Source organism: Vitis riparia, chromosome 18 (genome assembly GCF_004353265.1).
Source record: "Vitis riparia cultivar Riparia Gloire de Montpellier isolate 1030 chromosome 18, EGFV_Vit.rip_1.0, whole genome shotgun sequence".
NCBI classification, from domain to species: domain Eukaryota; kingdom Viridiplantae; phylum Streptophyta; class Magnoliopsida; order Vitales; family Vitaceae; genus Vitis; species Vitis riparia.
This window is the reverse complement of record NC_048448.1, coordinates 22,669,757-22,688,011: the sequence shown is the minus strand read 5'-3', so window position 1 is coordinate 22,688,011 and position 18,255 is coordinate 22,669,757. Positions and strand designations below refer to the sequence as shown.

At 35.0% G+C, this 18,255-nt stretch overlaps 1 protein-coding gene and 1 pseudogene across 1 annotated transcript; both read left to right on the top strand.

The window, feature by feature from the left end:
* Positions 1–2,473: 2,473 nt before the first annotated feature.
* On the top strand, positions 2,474–5,237 carry LOC117906025 (putative laccase-9). The gene is made up of 7 exons (XM_034818954.1): positions 2,474–2,642; positions 2,791–2,942; positions 3,106–3,353; positions 3,433–3,561; positions 3,703–4,294; positions 4,373–4,728; positions 4,822–5,237. Exons 1-7 carry the CDS (start codon positions 2,529–2,531, stop codon positions 5,022–5,024), a joined length of 1,794 nt encoding a protein of 597 aa, XP_034674845.1. The 5' UTR covers positions 2,474–2,528; the 3' UTR covers positions 5,025–5,237.
* A 5,273-nt stretch (positions 5,238–10,510) lies between these two features.
* LOC117905550 lies at positions 10,511–13,103 on the top strand (annotated as a pseudogene).
* The last annotated feature ends 5,152 nt before the right edge of the window (positions 13,104–18,255 follow it).

Here is an 18,255-nt window from a genome sequence, read left to right as displayed (position 1 = left end):
ATGGATATGAACATCTAAAAACATAATTGTTTTTTCTTTTTTTTTTTTTTGTTAAAATTGAATGATACTAATTTTAAAATAATAATTGTTGATAATTTTTTTATTTAAAATGAATAAAATTATTTTATTTTTAACACGTAAATTATTAAGTTTTTCATTACATTTAATACTCAACAACAAAAAAAAAAAGTATTCTGGAATATTTTAATGTAATTTGCAATTAATTAGATCAATTTTTTAATTATAAATTATTTTTAAAAATTAGAAAGAATAAAAAAACAACCATAAAATATATTTAAAAAATTTTAAATCTGCTTTTGAATTACATCCTCAAATATTTATGTTAGAAATGAGTATTTCTTTATTAAACAATTTCCAATGACATGCTCGAATAAAAGTCTCTACATTATTCTCATTTCAATTTAAATAAAAATACTTTTTTATTTTTTTCATTCTCACTGTCAAATAAGTCATTAATTAACTTTTCAATGGGTGATGAACCAGAGATCAAAAAGTTAGTTGCAGGGTCACATCCACCAGTCAAGATTATGCTGATGTGACGCCGAAAGGATTCCCACATGTGATTAAGAGAATTCCTACGTGTGATTCACAATATGGCAAACTACAGCTACCTTTTACTACATGGTAAGGATTCCGGCAGACATCAAGCCTAGCAGCCATCTAAATATCTCTCCAAAGGTGGACAAAGGAGCCTAGTCCAACTTCTAGCAAACATTCATGTATTTCGAAAGAAAAAAACAAAAAATCACAGAAAAAGTGGGTTTGACTCACTATTTAAAATATATATATATATATATAATTGAATTTTAATTTTATCATTATTCATTTAAAAATATTTTAAAATATATACACTTTTTTATAAATCAAATAATTTTTTCCTAAAATATCATTTTACTTGATAATATGATTTATAAATTTTAAGGCTTTTTTTTTCTATATATATTTTTTAAATTAGTGAATTAAAACTTACTTTTCACCTAATTGAGTAGGTAATTTCATTATATCAAAAACTTAAAAATTCTTTCAAATTGAATCTCGTAAATAGGATTAGATTAAGATAACCTTTGAGTTGATTTTTTTCCTTCAAATTTCTCTTATTTTCTCCTCAATCTTCTTTGTTTTAGAATGCAAATATTTATTTCATCCATTTCAAGGAACACTCAATTTATGAATTTATTATTTTATCTATTAAATTTTAATTCCAAAACATTAATGTTAGCACAAATCTTTTAACATTTACTTCTTCACAATTTTAATTTCAAAATATCAATAGTTAGTTCATTGCTTCATTTATTAGATACTATTTTAAACATTGATATTCAAAAAAAAATCTTCCAATTAATCACATTTTAATTCTTATTTTATTTAACTTTATCTTAAAAATTAGTGTTGTTGATGGTTATTTCCCTTTTTTTTTTATTCACCTTTTCAAGGTCATTTTTCAAATATAGTTTTATAATTTTCATCCACCAATTTTATTCTCACACTGGTGGGTAAAAAAAGTTTATAAACCTATATATGTATGAGTTTTTTTTAACCTTATAAACGCGTTTTAAAGTTGTAAGAACCGTTTGATATTATAACAAACAATATCTACATAAACGAAAGCAGGGTATTACAAATGGTATCAAAATTGTTAATACTTCTCACTTAAATAATAAAATTTTCCGATTCAAACTCAAATCAATGTTTAAATTGGTAATATTACTAAATGCCTCATATAATAATTTTTTTAGAAATCTTTAGAGACCTAAGGAAATATAAATTAATAAGTGAAGAAGTCTATCCAAAAATTAGCAAACCATGATACAATATCGAGAAATTTCTTATAAGTTCTATTTTTCTTAATTCAACTTTTTCTCGGAACCATTCACACTTCAAGCCTATTTATCTTCTAGGAATATTAAATTTTTACATCGATCATATCTCTTTTTTATAGGAGTTTTTCTATTTTTTACAATTAATAACATCTCTTCTTTTTGTAGTATCTTAGACATTTATATATTAACTCTTTGACCACATCCCTTATTTTTTGATTTATACATTATATATATACCAAACATAATACTGTCCCTAAATTAATAAATAATTATTTATCAATAAATCAGTAAATATTCATTGATGCTTTCACATTTCACTGGTCATTGGAATGTTGTTTGGCTTTCACTTCAATTACAAACTCAAATAATTAAAATTTCATAAATTAATTTTGATCTTTTCACATTCCGTGAGTCGAATGTTGTTTGGCAACGTTTTTCTAGCCTACGTGGCAATTTCGGGGGAGACACAAGTGGGGAAGGAACAAAGAGGTCAGACCATGGACTCCACCTAAAATTGAAACAACAAGAAATCAACCAAAGGCAAACCTGGGCCAGTCCAACTAACTCAGGACCAACCGTTGTTCTTATAGACACTTGGTTTAAATGAAGTAGCATTTAGGAGCCAAATTTTAACTGGCCTCCTTCCTCTCTGTAGACGTATATTAGAAGAGGGAGAGTGAAGAAATAATGGCGTTGGAGAAAATGGATTCTTCCGTACAGTTGCTGCTTCTTGTGCTTTCGAGTGGATTGATGCTTGTCTGCAGGATTGCTGAAGGGGATACGCACTACTATGATTTTGTTGTGAGTTATGCTTTTGGCACTGCCTTGGTTAATTTAATCAATGGATCCCTCTTACCTGCTTTTCTGATATCTATGGACCTTGTTTGTTATTTAGTTTTTTTTTTTTTTAATATACTCATATTCTTCCATTTTGCTGGTCTTCTTGTAGCTCAAGGACACCAATTTCACAAGGCTGTGTGTCACAAAGACCATGCTGACTGTAAATGAGAGCTTCCCAGGGCCAGTGGTTTATGTTCACACAGGCGATACGGCTATTATCAATGTTCAGAATGAAGGGAGTCATGGGGTCACCATTCATTGGTGAGGACACTTGAATCTCTTTCTCATACTGACACTCCCCATATAAACTAGATAAAAGAATTGGAGTTTTGCCTACATTCTTAGAAGATGAAGGAACTAACTAATAACTAATAAGACGTTAAAGCTGAAGAATAAATGTTATAGATGTCATTTTTGTTATTAGGCATGGAGTGAAGCAGCCAAGGAATCCATGGTCAGATGGCCCAGATCACATCACGCAGTGCCAGATTCAACCAGGGACAAGCTTCACACAGAAGGTGATATTTGGTGAAGATCAGGAAGGAACCCTTTGGTGGCATGCCCATAGTGACTGGACACGGGCCACTGTGCACGGTGCCATCGTGGTTTTGCCAGCTGAAGGAACCACCTATCCATTTCCCCAGCCTGATGGCGAAGAAGTTATTGTATTGGGTATGCAAATATTTTCATCAAAATTTATGATTTTGTATATTTTTAGGAAGAGCAGCTTCTCATGATCATGTACCTGCAGCATGTTGGTATGATGCAGACCAGAACGCGGAGCTTGAGTATGACCTGATCCATTATAATGCTACTACACCCGAATCCGATGCTTACACCATCAATGGCTTTCCTGGAGATCTAGTCGCATGCTCTAGTGGTATGTAATTAAGCATATAACTAGTTAACATTTCTAACAGACTTATGCATATATATGACAAAAGTTGAAGAGGAATTTCAAGTCGTTGTACATTTATAAATTTAGATCTGATGATCACCATGTTTGTTTCCTGTGTGGCAGAGCCAGCATACAGTTTGGTTGTGGATTATGGCAAGACCTATCTTCTTCGCATAGTGAACGCAGCCATGAATTCAGAACTCTTCTTTGCTATTTCTGAGCACAACTTGACAGTCGTTGGCACAGATGGAACCTACACCAAACCATTAGTTACCAATTACTTAATGATCACCCCAGGACAAACCATGGATGTCTTGATCACAGCAAACCAAACCCCAAGTTACTATTACATGGCTATAAGACAATTTGTCACCATTGACCCAAGTGTACCTGACTTTACCAATATGACCGCCACCGCGATACTTCAGTATAGAGGCAACTACACCCCACCAGCTTCTCCTTCCCTTCCCACTACGCTTCCCACTTTTTACCAATTAGATGCTGGATATAACTTCACCAGCAAGCTCAGGAGCTTAGCAAGCCCAGAACACCCAGCAAATGTGCCCCAAAATGTAACTACCAGAATGTTCATAACAGCTTCAATTAATCTGGTCAGCTATACATTTGAGGGAATTATAGTCCCCCATATTGCTTCCACCTTGAACAACATAAGTTTCATGGATCCCAGTTCTAGTATATTGGATGCCTACTACAGGTATACCTTTGTTGCCTACTACTAAAAAACATGGACTTTAATATTTGCTTCCTAATGATTCCAAATCCTTAATTTCAGGCACATAAGTGGGGTTTACACCACAGATTTTCCAGACGACCCGCCTTCCTTTTTTGACTTCACTGGTGTGGACGATTTGCCTTCTGCCATAACGAAGCCAGCAACCAAGGTGAAGGTGCTGAATTACAATGAAACATTGGAGATTGTATTCCAGGGAACAAATTTGCTAACTTCAGCTGAAGATCATCCAGTTCATCTGCATGGATTTACCTTTTTTGTGGTTGGCATGGGTTTTGGAAATTTCGACCCTGTGGCTGATCCTAAAGGCTATAACTTGGTTGATCCACCTGAACAAAACACGGTTAGAGTTCCTAAGAATGGGTGGGTTGCCATCAGACTTAGAGTCGACAATCCAGGTATGTTCTTCCTCAACTTTTCATCCACTCGTTTTATAGATGAATCATAGATGCTAATTTTCGAAACTGATTGTGTGGATGATTTTCTTGAAGGTGTGTGGCTATGGCATTGTCATTTGGATCGGCATTTCACATGGGGTATGGCCACTGTTTTCATAGTGAAGGATGGTGGCACACCAGAAACTAGTCTCCTTCCACCTCCTGATTACATGCCTCCCTGCACAACTCCATCCCCTATTCGCCTTGAAGATTTCAATGATGCAGATGGAGTAGTCAACACTATAAGTAAGATTTGATCCAAGTATACCATATCAATTCCAAGCCACATCTATTAAGATGATCTTAACTGTAAAAATAAAAGTCCTGTTAGTTAGACAGCTGCTTTTGTATTTTTCTAAGAGGATGAGCTGGAGTTAGTTACAGATTATTTACAGCACTCTTTTTGCCCGCCTCCTATTTCTCTGTATGATGAACGAGAATAAATGAGCACTCTGTTTCTTCTTCTCTTCTCTGCTCTGTTTCCTTTTCATTATAACATCATAACTCAATGAGGGTACCTGATCTGCTTATGAGAGCTCCTCCTTCTGGTTAAGAAAACAGGGGCTCTCTCTGCTTTGTTGTTGAAATAGGGCCCCCCACATCTCATACCATGCTCTTACATGTATTTCGCTATTAGCCATTTTCCTTTTTTCTTTTTTCTTTTCTAAAAAAATTGTATGTAATAGGATGAAAATGTCCTCACCTATCAAACCTTAAGTCTCCTCCCTCTCCTCTGCTCACTCTATTTCTATCAAAATTTTAGGGGGGGGAGGCACTATGGCCCTGCAACCGCATGACACTAATACCATTTTGGTGCCCTATGGCCACAAACTTCATTAAATTTGTGCCCAGGAGCCACCTTGTGCCCAAGAGATGCAAATGTCTCTCTGAACTTAAAGATTTTAAATAAAAATAGATGGCTACCATTAGGCTATACAAGCACTTGAATATAATTTGCCTTTCTTAAATAAATTACATATCCTACCTCCCCTAAGCTTCTTTCCTAAAATAATAGCATCCCATATAATGGCTCTATATGGGAGATTCTATTTATACTTTCTTTTTTTCTTAAGCTACTAAGCCAAGCTCAGAGTAGGACCTGAGGAGCTAATTGGGTTTAGCATACCTTGGTGGTGTCTTCATTAGGCCACCAAATATATAAAAGGTTTGAAAGTCTTCATTTAGTGGCTCATCAAAACAAGTTGGTCAAAATATTGTTAAACTTATTTTTCTCAAATTAAGAGAAATAAAAGAATCACTTAGCAGGTAGGGCACATACAGTTGTTACCAAATATTTCTCCTATGAATCTTTTATATATACATGTGACACCATCTTATCAATTATCCAAAAATTCTTAATAAATGAAAATTTATATGAGAGGACTAGGGAGTTTTTTTACTCTCTAAAATATGTTCTCAAAGACCCGAATTAATGTTTTTAAAACTCAACCAATTACTAAACCGAAAAAGTTATTATAATTATTATTATATATAAAATTAAAATTAAAAGTAATTATAGAAATTAAATTTTAAATATTTCATTCTTTTATCTTTTATATTCTCCTCTTACATCATATAAATGTAAATATATTAATATTTTTAATTTAATTAAACAAAAAAATTTATAATATTTTATTGTTGAGAAGATATTTCATATATAAAAAATAAAAATTTACATCATTAACTTCATATTTATTATCTTTTTATTCACATTTCATTAACTTTATATTTTATTATTTTATCCTAATAGACGAGATGTTGTTAACCTGGTTAGGATGTGGAAACAAATAAGGGTACTTAAAGAGGGGAAAAGTTGTTTTCTACTGTTGGTCAAAATCTAATTCCCCTCTCCTCCCTTTTTCTCATTTTAATCAAACCGTTAATCTAATTAATCAATTCTCCAATCCAATTCGTTGATCTACTAGTTCAATACTGGTCAATGTTGCTTAAAATGGCTCAATTTTTTTTTTAAAAGTTAACCCACTAGTCTAATCAATCAATTCTCTAATATGTCTAATTGGTCCTATTAGGACCCTAGATCTCTTCATTCCCATACTCTGAATCGTGTAGGTGCATGCAAACTATCCTAAGCCTTTAGATCCTATGTAACGAAAGCAAAAAAATCAAAATTTTAGCATTCTCCTTGTCTAGCAAGTTTCATTATAAGCTCTTTTAAGGTGAAACATTTTTCCACCGGGTGGCTAACAATTCAGTGGTAACGATAGTAGTCAGATCATCAACGCAACCCATTTCTTTCGGGCACTTGCACTCAAGTAGTTCAATAACTTTTTTCTAGAGCAAGTCTTCCAACATGCTAGGCACATTAGAGTCGGAAAAATGATATTTCTTCTCCTCCAACTCCTTCAAGGTGAGCCGACACCTCTCATTTTCTTGGGTTGATGCAACCTCTTTTACCTCCTTTTTATCTCTTACCGAAATTTTAATGGGAGTCATATATACCATCATTGACTCCTGGACAGGTTTCTTTGAGGTCATGTCACCCATTTTCCCATCATTTATCTCCCTTTGTTGGTCGATGATAGGATCTTTCGTTACACCATGGTTGGCTATTCTGAGTTCTATGTCATGTGCCCAAGTAGCCAATTCTTCGGAGGTGCAAGGTCGTATTCCTTGGAGGATATACAAAAGACCTCAATGCATTCCTTATATGCACATTTCCACAACTGACACCTCAGATAATCTATTCTTACAATCAAGACTTAAGGAACACCAATTATTGATGTAGTCAACAACTGACTCATCTTTCCATTGCTTTGTATTGGTAAGCTCCATCATGGTTATTGTTCATAAGGTGTTATAGAAGAGGTTGAGGAATTCACGCTCCATTTTATCACAATTGTCAATGCAAATCAAGTGCAAGGTCTATGAACCAATCAAAGGCATTCCCTTGGAGAGATCGAACAAATTGTTTTACCAATAGGTCACCTTCCATGCTTGCATTATTGCAAGTTTGGACAAAGTGGGAAACATGCTGCTTTGAATTTCCTTTTCCAATTGAATGATTGAAATTGTGGAGGTTGATAACCCACATGCATACATAAGTTATCAATCCTCTTGGTGTAAGGCTTAGAGTAAATGAGTGTACTTTATGAGGGTCCACCATACTACACTCTAATGGTGTTAGTTATCATGTCCTAAAGTTTTTGGATAGACAGCGATGCCATCGAGGCAGATTCAACGGTTTGTCTCTCGACTTACACCAACTTAGACGCATGCGGTACATCACTTGGAGATGTGATTCCCAAGGGATGAGTGAGTCCTTAACTCAACTCAACTGTGTTTTGTGCTTGTGCTTTGACCTTGTTTATGAAAGAGGTTATTTGTAGATCTTTCTCCTATGTAGTCTTGGTGAGTTTATCGATGGCACAAGCCATTTCTACTAGTTGTTCTTCCACATATTTAGTGCCAGTAGCCATTACCAACATGGTCATCGAGAATAAAGAAGTGAAAAAAATAGAATGGTCAAAGGGATTGTTTTGCTTTAACTCCCCAATTGGTGAGCTAGTGGTTGAGCTAACATCAGCAATAGAGTATAGAGACTTATCCTCAAGTCCTTCATTATTGAATGGTGTTTTTCCTTACCATGAAAACTCTATCCCTTTGCCCCCAAAGAGGCCAAGGTGATGACTGGTTGGTAACTGTCACGCATCTCCATTTTTTTTAACAAACGAGTGTCAATATCACATCTTAAGTTTGAGTATATCATTAAAAGCACCCTTCAACTAAGCAATTATATGTCATCTTGTATATGCCCAACTTTCTCATGCTTTCTTAGAGTTTTTTTTAATATATTTATAGGCATATTTCATGAATAATGATGACCTTGAAATCCTCTTGGGACATCTTGGATGTGAGGATGAAGGGTGAAGTAAACCGAAAAAATCAAAACTTCAAGGATTTCTCAAGTGCAATCTATGTTCAACCAATAGAATGTTTCTATTCTGCTCCATTAGTGTACAATGCTTTTAAGTAGGATCTCATCCCGCTACTCCACTCCCACTTGCACTTACACTTGTAATTACATTAAATGAATTAAAAATATAGAACTATATATATAAATGATATTTGATAAACAATAGACTAAAGTTTAATTTGAATATAAAACTTATATTAAAGTTAACTACAATTGAAACTTAACTATCCATAATATGAAATTGAATAAACAGTTAACTATAATTTAATTTCAATACTATACTAAATTTAAAAACACTAAATAAATTACTAGTTTTTATTGAAAATGTACTAATTAGGTGATTTAAATATAATAGACATTTAAACTTACAATATAATGTTAGTAAATAAAATGAAGATTAAACAATGCATATAAATGAAATTCAATATATAAATACAAGTGAGTATAATTAATGTTTAATGTTAAACTATTATTAAAATTAAACTAATAATTTCAATCATTTAAATTATTAAATTTCTACTAATTAAATAATTTAAATTAAATTACATATATACCTTAAAACAATTTATCAACCTTGATTTAGAGTTAATCCACAACTTTAATATCAAATTCCCAAATTTATAAACTTTTGATAGCAATCACTAATAAAATTTGAGTAATAAGAGATCAAAAGAGCTTCAATTAAATTGTGATTGAAATTGATTAAAAATAAAGTATTTTTTAAAAGAATAAAAAAAAATTAAGCCAAAATAGTTATTGGATTTTCTTTTTAACGTTATAATTCATTTCTAACCATCGAACCAAAAGAACGTTTTTTCCAGTTGGGCACGTTTTCTCTTCTATGTCACCAAAAAATGGGAGTGGACAAAAACATCACCGATATATGGGCGATTGTTTGCTGGCTTAATCTCCACTCCATTCATTTTGCGGTCAGCCGACATCCAAAATTTCCGCAATATTTCTATAATATATCGTAAAATTTTTGCCGTCAGTTTGAGCTACCTAAATTTCTTGCACCCCCGTACACACAAAACATCCGTACATGCTGAATTACTATAATCATTTTGCTTCTTTGCTTTCTGCATGCAATTCAAGGGTTACCCTCAAACCTAACTTTCTTCCACACGTAAGAAAAAGGAACCACGACCAATCTATACACCTAACTATTATTAACATTTCTTATGAGTCTTCAACTAAAAATTTAATCAGTTAGTAAATCTCCCAAAAAAAATAAAGAAACGTTTATTTTAACCATAACAATCACTCACAAATAACTATTATCTTTTAATTAACTTAAAACTTATTATTTAATTAATTTTTACGCTTTTTAAGTGTTAAAGTTATCTAATAACCTAAAATTTTGGATTAAATAGGCTGATTTGTTCGGAATTTTATATATATTTTCCAATTTTTTCTTCCAAGTTTTTTGCCTGGATTTAGCCTTGGTCATGTACATATTTAGCAGCAGTCATGTATACAATTCAATGAGTCAGTTATGGACGCTGAATCTAAGCAGAAGACTGGACAGTGGCTTGCAAAACATTACTGCCTATCGTAGGATAGTCAGTTATGGAGGCTGAATTTAAGCAGAAGACTGGACAGTGATTTGCAAAGCATTTCTGCACGTCATAGGATAGCTATCAGCTGGTGATACTTTTTTTTTCTTGTGAAATTCTTGTCAATTGGACTGTTGGTTGGTGGGTGGAAAATAGAGGTGGGGCAGTAACCAGAAGTCAAGTATCAAAGAGGAAAGGAGTCCAAGGAAATGAGAAATCTGTCACATTTTCTTATATAAAGTTTTATCTCACCACCTGCATCTCAGTCAATGCAACGAAGCAGGAAAGAAGCCATGGGGTTGAAGAAGATGGGTTTTTTCTTGAAGTTGCTTGTGCTTGTGCTTATGAGTGGAATGCTTGTTTGCAGTGTCCAAGGAGACGCCCACTACTATGACTTTGTTGTGAGTATTACCTTAACACTTGCCTGCTTTGATCAGAATCCAAGGTCTTTGTTGCTACTCACATTGTACATTGCCTCTTTTTTTGATGTCCTGTAGCTGAAGAAGTCCAATTTCACAAGGCTGTGCAGCACAAAAAGCATGCTGACTGTGAATGAAAGCTTTCCAGGGCCAGTCATTCGGATTCACAGAGGCGATACGTCTACGTAAACGTGCAGAATGAAGGCGACTATGGTGTCACCATTCATTGGTAATGACAGTTCTTTAGCTACTCTTTACAAATGAAGGAACTAACTATTTATTTATATGAGTAAAGCTCACGAACAAATAATAAGAAAGGGGAAATTGTTAGGCATGGAGTGGAGCAAACAAGGAATCCATGGTCGGACGGCCCAGAGTACATCACACAGTGCAGCATTCAACCAAGAACAAACTTCACATACGAGGTGATATTGGGTAAAGATCAGGAAGGAACTCTTTGGTGGCATGCCCACAGTAACTGGACAAGGGCCACTGTCCATGGTGCTATTGTTGTTTTGCCAGCTGAAGGAACCACCTATCCATATCCCAAGCCTGATGCTGAAGAAGTTATTGTGCTTGGTAACTCTGCAAATATTTTTTACTACAATGGATTTCTAGTCTTGAGAAGTAGGTCGGGGAATTGAGAGTCCATGTGATTTTGTTTACTTTGGAAAATTAGGTAAGGGACCAAGAGCCTTATGTGGAACAAGCGAGGATGAGAACAAAAAGCACTATTCTTTCAACAGAAAAAAAAAAAAGATGGCCATAACTAGCTAGTACCATGAGAATGATTTTTTTTTTTTCTATTAAACTACAATGAATGGAATGGATTAATTCCGGATATTTAGGTGTTGATCTTACTATTTTCTTATTGCAGCATCTTGGTTCACTGGAGATGTGAACTTGCTGGTTCAGGAGGCTCTGCTCCAAAATTCCACTTCATCTACTCCGGTATCAGATGCTTACACCATCAACGGCCAGCCAGGAGATTTTGCAGCATGCTCCAACGGTACCTCAACATACAACTAGCAATAAATGTATCCTGCGTATGAAGAGTTACAAGCACCAACATCTATTGATCTTCATGACTAATTTGTTGCAGGAACAACATATCGTTTACTGGTGGATTATGGCAAGACCTATCTTCTTCGCATAGTGAATGCAATCATGAACTCGGAAACCTTCTTCGCCATATCCGGCCACAACCTCACTGTTGTTGGCACCGACGGAACCTACACCAAACCATTTGTCACCAGTTTCATAATGATCACCCCGGACAAACCATGGATGTCCTGGTCACAATGGACCAGGCTCCAAGTTACTATTACATGGCTGCCAGGCAGTTTGTATCTGAAAATCCTGAAGTTCCCGACTTCGATGATTCAAATGTTACTGCAATTATTCAATATAGAGGCAACTACACACCCCCGGCCGCACCTTCCTTTCCAGCCAACCTTCCTGCTTACCACCAATTGGGGGTTGCATACAGCTTTTTGTCCCAGTTTCGGAGCTTAGCAAGCCCAGAGCACCCAGTGAATGTGCCTCTAGATATAACTACTAGAATGTACATCACAGTGGCAATGAATTCAGTGGTCTATGAAGATGAGGGGACAACAGGGACTTACATAGCTTCAAGCTTGAACAACATTAGTTTTCTGAACCCCGAGATGGATGTGCTGCAAGCCTACTACAGGTACTCCACTGTGTTTTTTATTTCTCTTTTCTTTTCTTTTTTCAGTCTTTTTTTTTCCTGGATTATTGTTTATGATGGTCTCCAAATGAGGGTTTATTACAGGCATGTTGGTGGAGTTTATACCACAGATTTCCCAGACCATCCGTCCTACTATTTTAACTTCACCGGGTACGATATGCCTTCCGATGTAACAATGCAGGCGACTAAGGTGAAGGTCCTCAACTACAATGAATCAGTGGAGATCATATTCCAGGGAACTAATCTGCAGTATACACCCGAAGATCATCCACTGCATCTACATGGTTATACCTTTTATGTGATTGGGTCAGGTTATGGAGTTTTCGACAATGAGACTGATCCCCAAGGGTTTAATTTGGTTGACCCACCTGAACGGAACACCGTTACAGTTCCTCAGAATGGATGGGTGCCCTCAGATTTGTAGCAAATAATCCTGGTGGGTGTATTCTTCAGGACTATACAAGTATACTATAAAAACCGATGTTGATCATTGGAACTGATAAGGATGGTTGCATGCAGGTGTATGGCTATGGCACTGTCATTTGGATCGACATCTCACCTGGGGTATGGACACTGTTTTCATAGTGAAGGACGGCGGCACGCCTGAGACCAGTATCCTTCCACCTCCTGCATACATGCCGCCATGCCAAGATCCATCCCCAATTGTGCTGGAAGATTTCAGTGATTCAGTAAAAAGCCTGGTGAAAGAAGGCTAGCGTTTTACCAGTTCAACCAATAGGTCTGCAAATAATCAGAACTCTGTTTCCTATATGGAATTTTTGAAATCAATTCATATTATTTCAGTACATGGAACATCCCCAGATTTCTAAGTAAAACAAAGCTTCCCATGCAATCTCAAAGAATAGGAGTTCGATTACATGTAATTCGATCAACTAAAACTCCACAAGTTAAATAAACCATACAGAAAATACATATTGAGCTTAAAAAGCGATGATTTTTCCTACTAAAAATGGATCTCAATTCCGAACCACAGATGAAAATGATTCCTGGTGAATGAATCCAATGGGCTTTCTACTCTACAATTTTAAGTACTAAAGCTCATGTTCAGCAAAATAAAGACTGCTTTCTTCTAAAGTGGCAACACAAAACAACAGCCCAAGCATTTCAAAGGCAAAAAATGACTATAAATCACACAAATGAAAAAACGAAAAAAAAAAAAAGACAAATTGAAGAAATAGGGAACGATCAGGTGGGGCCGAGTCTGCATCATTCCATATTCAAGTTCAGCATGCACAACCGCCTCCTTGCTCGTTTCAGAAACTGCCTCAGGGATGCCCTGGAAATAGCTGCTTATATACATTTAAGAAGAAAAAAGGCCAATATGTCAATTCAGTGATTCTCATTACGCCATATAAAATTGTTTTAACACTAAAAAGAAATGGTAGAAACAAGTATGTAGAGATATATTTGGGGGAAATCGATTCTGCAATATTATAACAAAGAATAAAGAATCTATTAAACCAATAAAAACACAGACAAGCAATGGGCAACATCATCCTAAGTCACTCTTGAACATTATAGACAAACAAGTTAGAATCAGCTTTAAACTATAATCAGCACAAAAAATGGTTACTTATTAACCATAATTAATATTATGTTCTGCTAAAAGACCAGAGGTCCAACCTGGCAAATACAATAAAAAGCACCACGAGAAAGCAAACCCCACCAACATAATACCATCCAAAGAATCCGATAATGACAAATTTCCCTGCCTTAGAGGATCTCTGGACTAATGAAACAAAGCCACAATAAAGAGAGCTTTCAGCTAACACAAACAACACCCCTTCAAAGATACTTTTGGTTACACTCCTTCCAATGCACCAAAACAGATTAAAAAAAACGAAAGAAAAGTAGTGTTTTCTAGTATTTTCGTCTTCCTTTCTCAAAGCTGCACCAACTAACAAAGTGTTCCTTCACAAAACAAGAAAAACCCAGAAAATCTCTAGATGGAAAAAGTAACACCACAGCAATGGAGCCAGTAGAGACTCCATGTGCCAAGGATAAAAGTAAGTCAGTTAACCAAAACACATCTTCTCATCAACTGATCCATGGCAAGGATCTTACTTAAGTTACTTCATACTACCTCCGTACGAAAAATGCACACCTTGAATTGAACCCTAGGAACCCAAACCTTCAAAGCTGGAAAACAAAGAGAATGCCTAAAAGAAGCACCTAGAAGAGAAACTTAAAAGAAACTTCTACAACAGAGTATCCCCCTTGGCCTCCCTAATGCATAAGTTGTTAATGAGATGAGCATTATAGAAACCCCTACCACTAATTCCCAATCATAAGAGCTCCTAATGGAACACAAACTCTAGTTCCCATGATCCACATCCAAATTCCAACTACCACAACCTTAAGGTCTGTTTACAAATTATTCTTGAACATCAAAATTTCACCAAGATCTTAAACTAATTCGTCTGCAGATACTCAACCTTAAACCATCTGGATAAAGAGATCCAACATATTCTAACTTAAAAACACATTTGGCAAATTTTTGACTGGACAAATTTCTTTGATATTTTTTTCTGAAAACATGATGATTTTTTAAAACAAATTTGAGGTATTTTCATGTGGTTTTTATAGTGTTCTGAAAGACAACGGGAAACATAAAGAATAGGCTGAGAATTTTTGCATTGTACATAAATGCATAATGATTTAACTTAGAATAAGACAAGAAAAATGTTTTTCATATTTGAGTTCTTAAACTGAATTTTGTTGCTAAAAACAATTGAGAACTATTTTTAAGAACTATTCTCAAAAATAATTTTTTGAGAATTGTTTTAAAAAACTTCACCAAACAAACCTTTCACTTCTCTATTGGCTGCTAATGAATAAATTCATGAAGAATAATACTTGAGAGTTGTTTACCTGCACCAAACATGACATAACTCTGGCACCACTTAATGCAACAAGTATATAAAAATGGTTGAGTAACAAATAAAATGCAGCATCTTCTAAAACTTGTAGATTTATTAAAGAATATACCAAAAACTAGGTATCTAGAGTGTTGTTGATTCCATAGAACAAGAAAGAAGATCACCTTATTACGATCATAAATGACTTAATCATCAAGAAACCATAAAAAAATAAATAAGAAACATCTAATGATCCTACCATTAGGGTTTTTCTTAGTTTCTTTTTCCATCCAGCTATTTGGTTGTGCTGGCTGTCTTAGTGATGCAACCTGATGCATGAGGATGATCACTTCTGTGTAATTCCCAATTTTTAGATTTCACATTTCTAAATTTCTCATCCCTATACTTGTATCATGCTAAAATTAAAGAAAGGCAGGAGAAAATAATTCTTTTCTTATTCCTTCTAAGGTTTGATACAGAGCTATATATTGAACAAAGCTTTTGACTCTAGAATCTAAAGAAAGAAACAGCAAATTTAACAAGGAAACAAATTAATCCCAGCAAAACCTTAGGATCTATAATATTGTACAACTATACAACACTTAAATATGGAAACTATATTACATGGTCAACAACCCAATTGCAATTCTTCCAACACTCCTCCTAAAGTTGGTGCAAAGATGTTTTGCATTCCCAGCTTGTCAGTCATTCGTTGAAATGCTAAACTTGGGAGTCCTTTAGTGAGAACATTGGCTAGTTGATTAGTAGTACAAATATATGGCATGCACACTTGACCACCATCCAACTTTTCCTTTATAAAATATCTGTCAACCTCCACATACTTGGTTCGATAGTGATGGGCTAGGTTGTGAGCTATATTGATGGCAAATTTATTATCACAATACAATATCATAGGTTCTTAAAATTTGATCTTGAGATCCCTAAGTAAGATCTTAATCCAAAGAAGTACAGAAATATCTTATGCAATAGTTCTAAATTCTGCTCTCGAACTTGAACAGTGTACAACTGATTATTTCTTACTTCTCCAAATGATAAGATTACCTCCCAAGAAAGTACAAAATCCCATAGTTGATCGTCTATTCACAATAGATCTCGCCTAGTCTCCATTTGTGTAGGCTTCTAACTTTAACTCTTTACCCTTCTTAAATAAGATAACCTTGTCAGAAGCTGCCTTCGAATATCTCAAAATCCAGTATGCAGCTTCTAAGTGGGGTCTAAGTGGAGCATGCATAAAGTGACTTACCATACTCGCAGCATATGCAATGTTTGGTCTTGTGAGTGACAAGTAAATTAGTTTTTCCACCATCTGTTGGTAGTTGCCTCAATCAATTAGTTGGCCTTCAGATTTCTCTCCTTGTCTGTGATTTTGTTCAATAGGTGTCTTAACTGGTTTACACCCAAGCATACTCATTTCCTTAAGTAAATCTTGTATGTACTTCTGTTGAGAAATTGATAATCCTTGCTTTGATCTAGCCACCTCAATTCTAAGGAAATATCAAAGCTTACCAAGTCCTTGATTTCAAATTCTTCAACTAAGTATGATTTCAACCCATAATCTCTTCTTGGTCATCTCCAATGACAACAATATCATTGTCATACGCAATTAATGCTTTAAGTTTCCCTAGATGAAAGTTTTGATAAATAATGTGTGATCACCTTGGCTTTGATGGTAACCTCTCTACATCATAGCTTTAAAAAAACAGCAGAATCAAAGGATTTTGAACAGGTGAGGCCACTAATTCTGAAACTGAGATTTCTATTTGAAATATTTGTTGGTGCAAGGATTCATCATTGAGTATATCTTTCAGGAATGGAAATCTTTTATTGTTAAATTTTAACAATGAGTAGGGAATGGGTTGAGCTCTTCTTGTTTGTGCTTTAAGTGTTCCTTATATACAACTACATACCTAGGTTTGGGCCCCCTCTTTTCAAGCACTAATTTAGTATATTCTTATTTGCCTAACAAGAAAAATGGACTCGTATTAAAAACAAATTTATGACTACCCCTAAAAAGGTACAATTAAGTTTACATCTACAATTTCAGAATGCCTAATAGTGTGGCAGAAATAACAGAGGAGATCCAAAGGGCTTCTTAAGGGCCCTAGGAAACCAAGTGGAGGTCATCTGATTGGGTGGATTATAGTCACCAAGCTAAGCACAAGAGTGATTGAGATTAGGCAATGATGCTTTCGCACAGGGCTCTTTGTGGTAAACAGACAAGGAGATTTCCTAGAAAACAAAGGGTGGCATCTGGCACTCTAGACTATATTTGGCCTTTAGACTGGTGGATTGATTCTAAAATCACTTAGAGAGAAACTCATTGGTCTCCTTAGAAAGCCATTTCGGCCATGTATAAGGTCAGATTCATGTGGTGGTGTGTGGGGAGTGGCGGTGTGGGGGAGTGGCGGTGCGGGGTGTGTGCCTAATCCAATCTAATGATGAAAAGGGCCATCTCTTATTTTCATGTCAATTAACACACAACCATGAATTTTAGGCTAACTTTACAAGCCCAATGTCAACAAAAATTGAGCTAGAAGAAACATGAGATCTTCACATAGAAAGGTCACTAAGATTTCAAGCACTTAAATTATTAGCAAATTTAGGCTTAATTTAACTAAATGGATCTAAGAAATATTTACCATTACAACATGAAAATCTGAGCAAAATGGCAACATGGGCCCATGCATAGCTACATCACGTGTTATGCAGTAACAGTTAAAATACATGAACACTTCATTAAAACAAATGAGAAAAATCTTTTGCTTAAGTACCTTCACTCTTTCTAAGATCCTAGACCCTCTCGAAAGAACCTGCTTGTTGAAAAATTTGTTCACTTTGTAGAAAACAGCCATAGGCTGGAATGATCTTAACCCTAATAATCAAATTTTGAGAAGACAAAGAAAGACGGGAATCATTGAAGAAATGGAAAAAAAACCAGGACGATCAATGCACCCAATACTTAAATGAG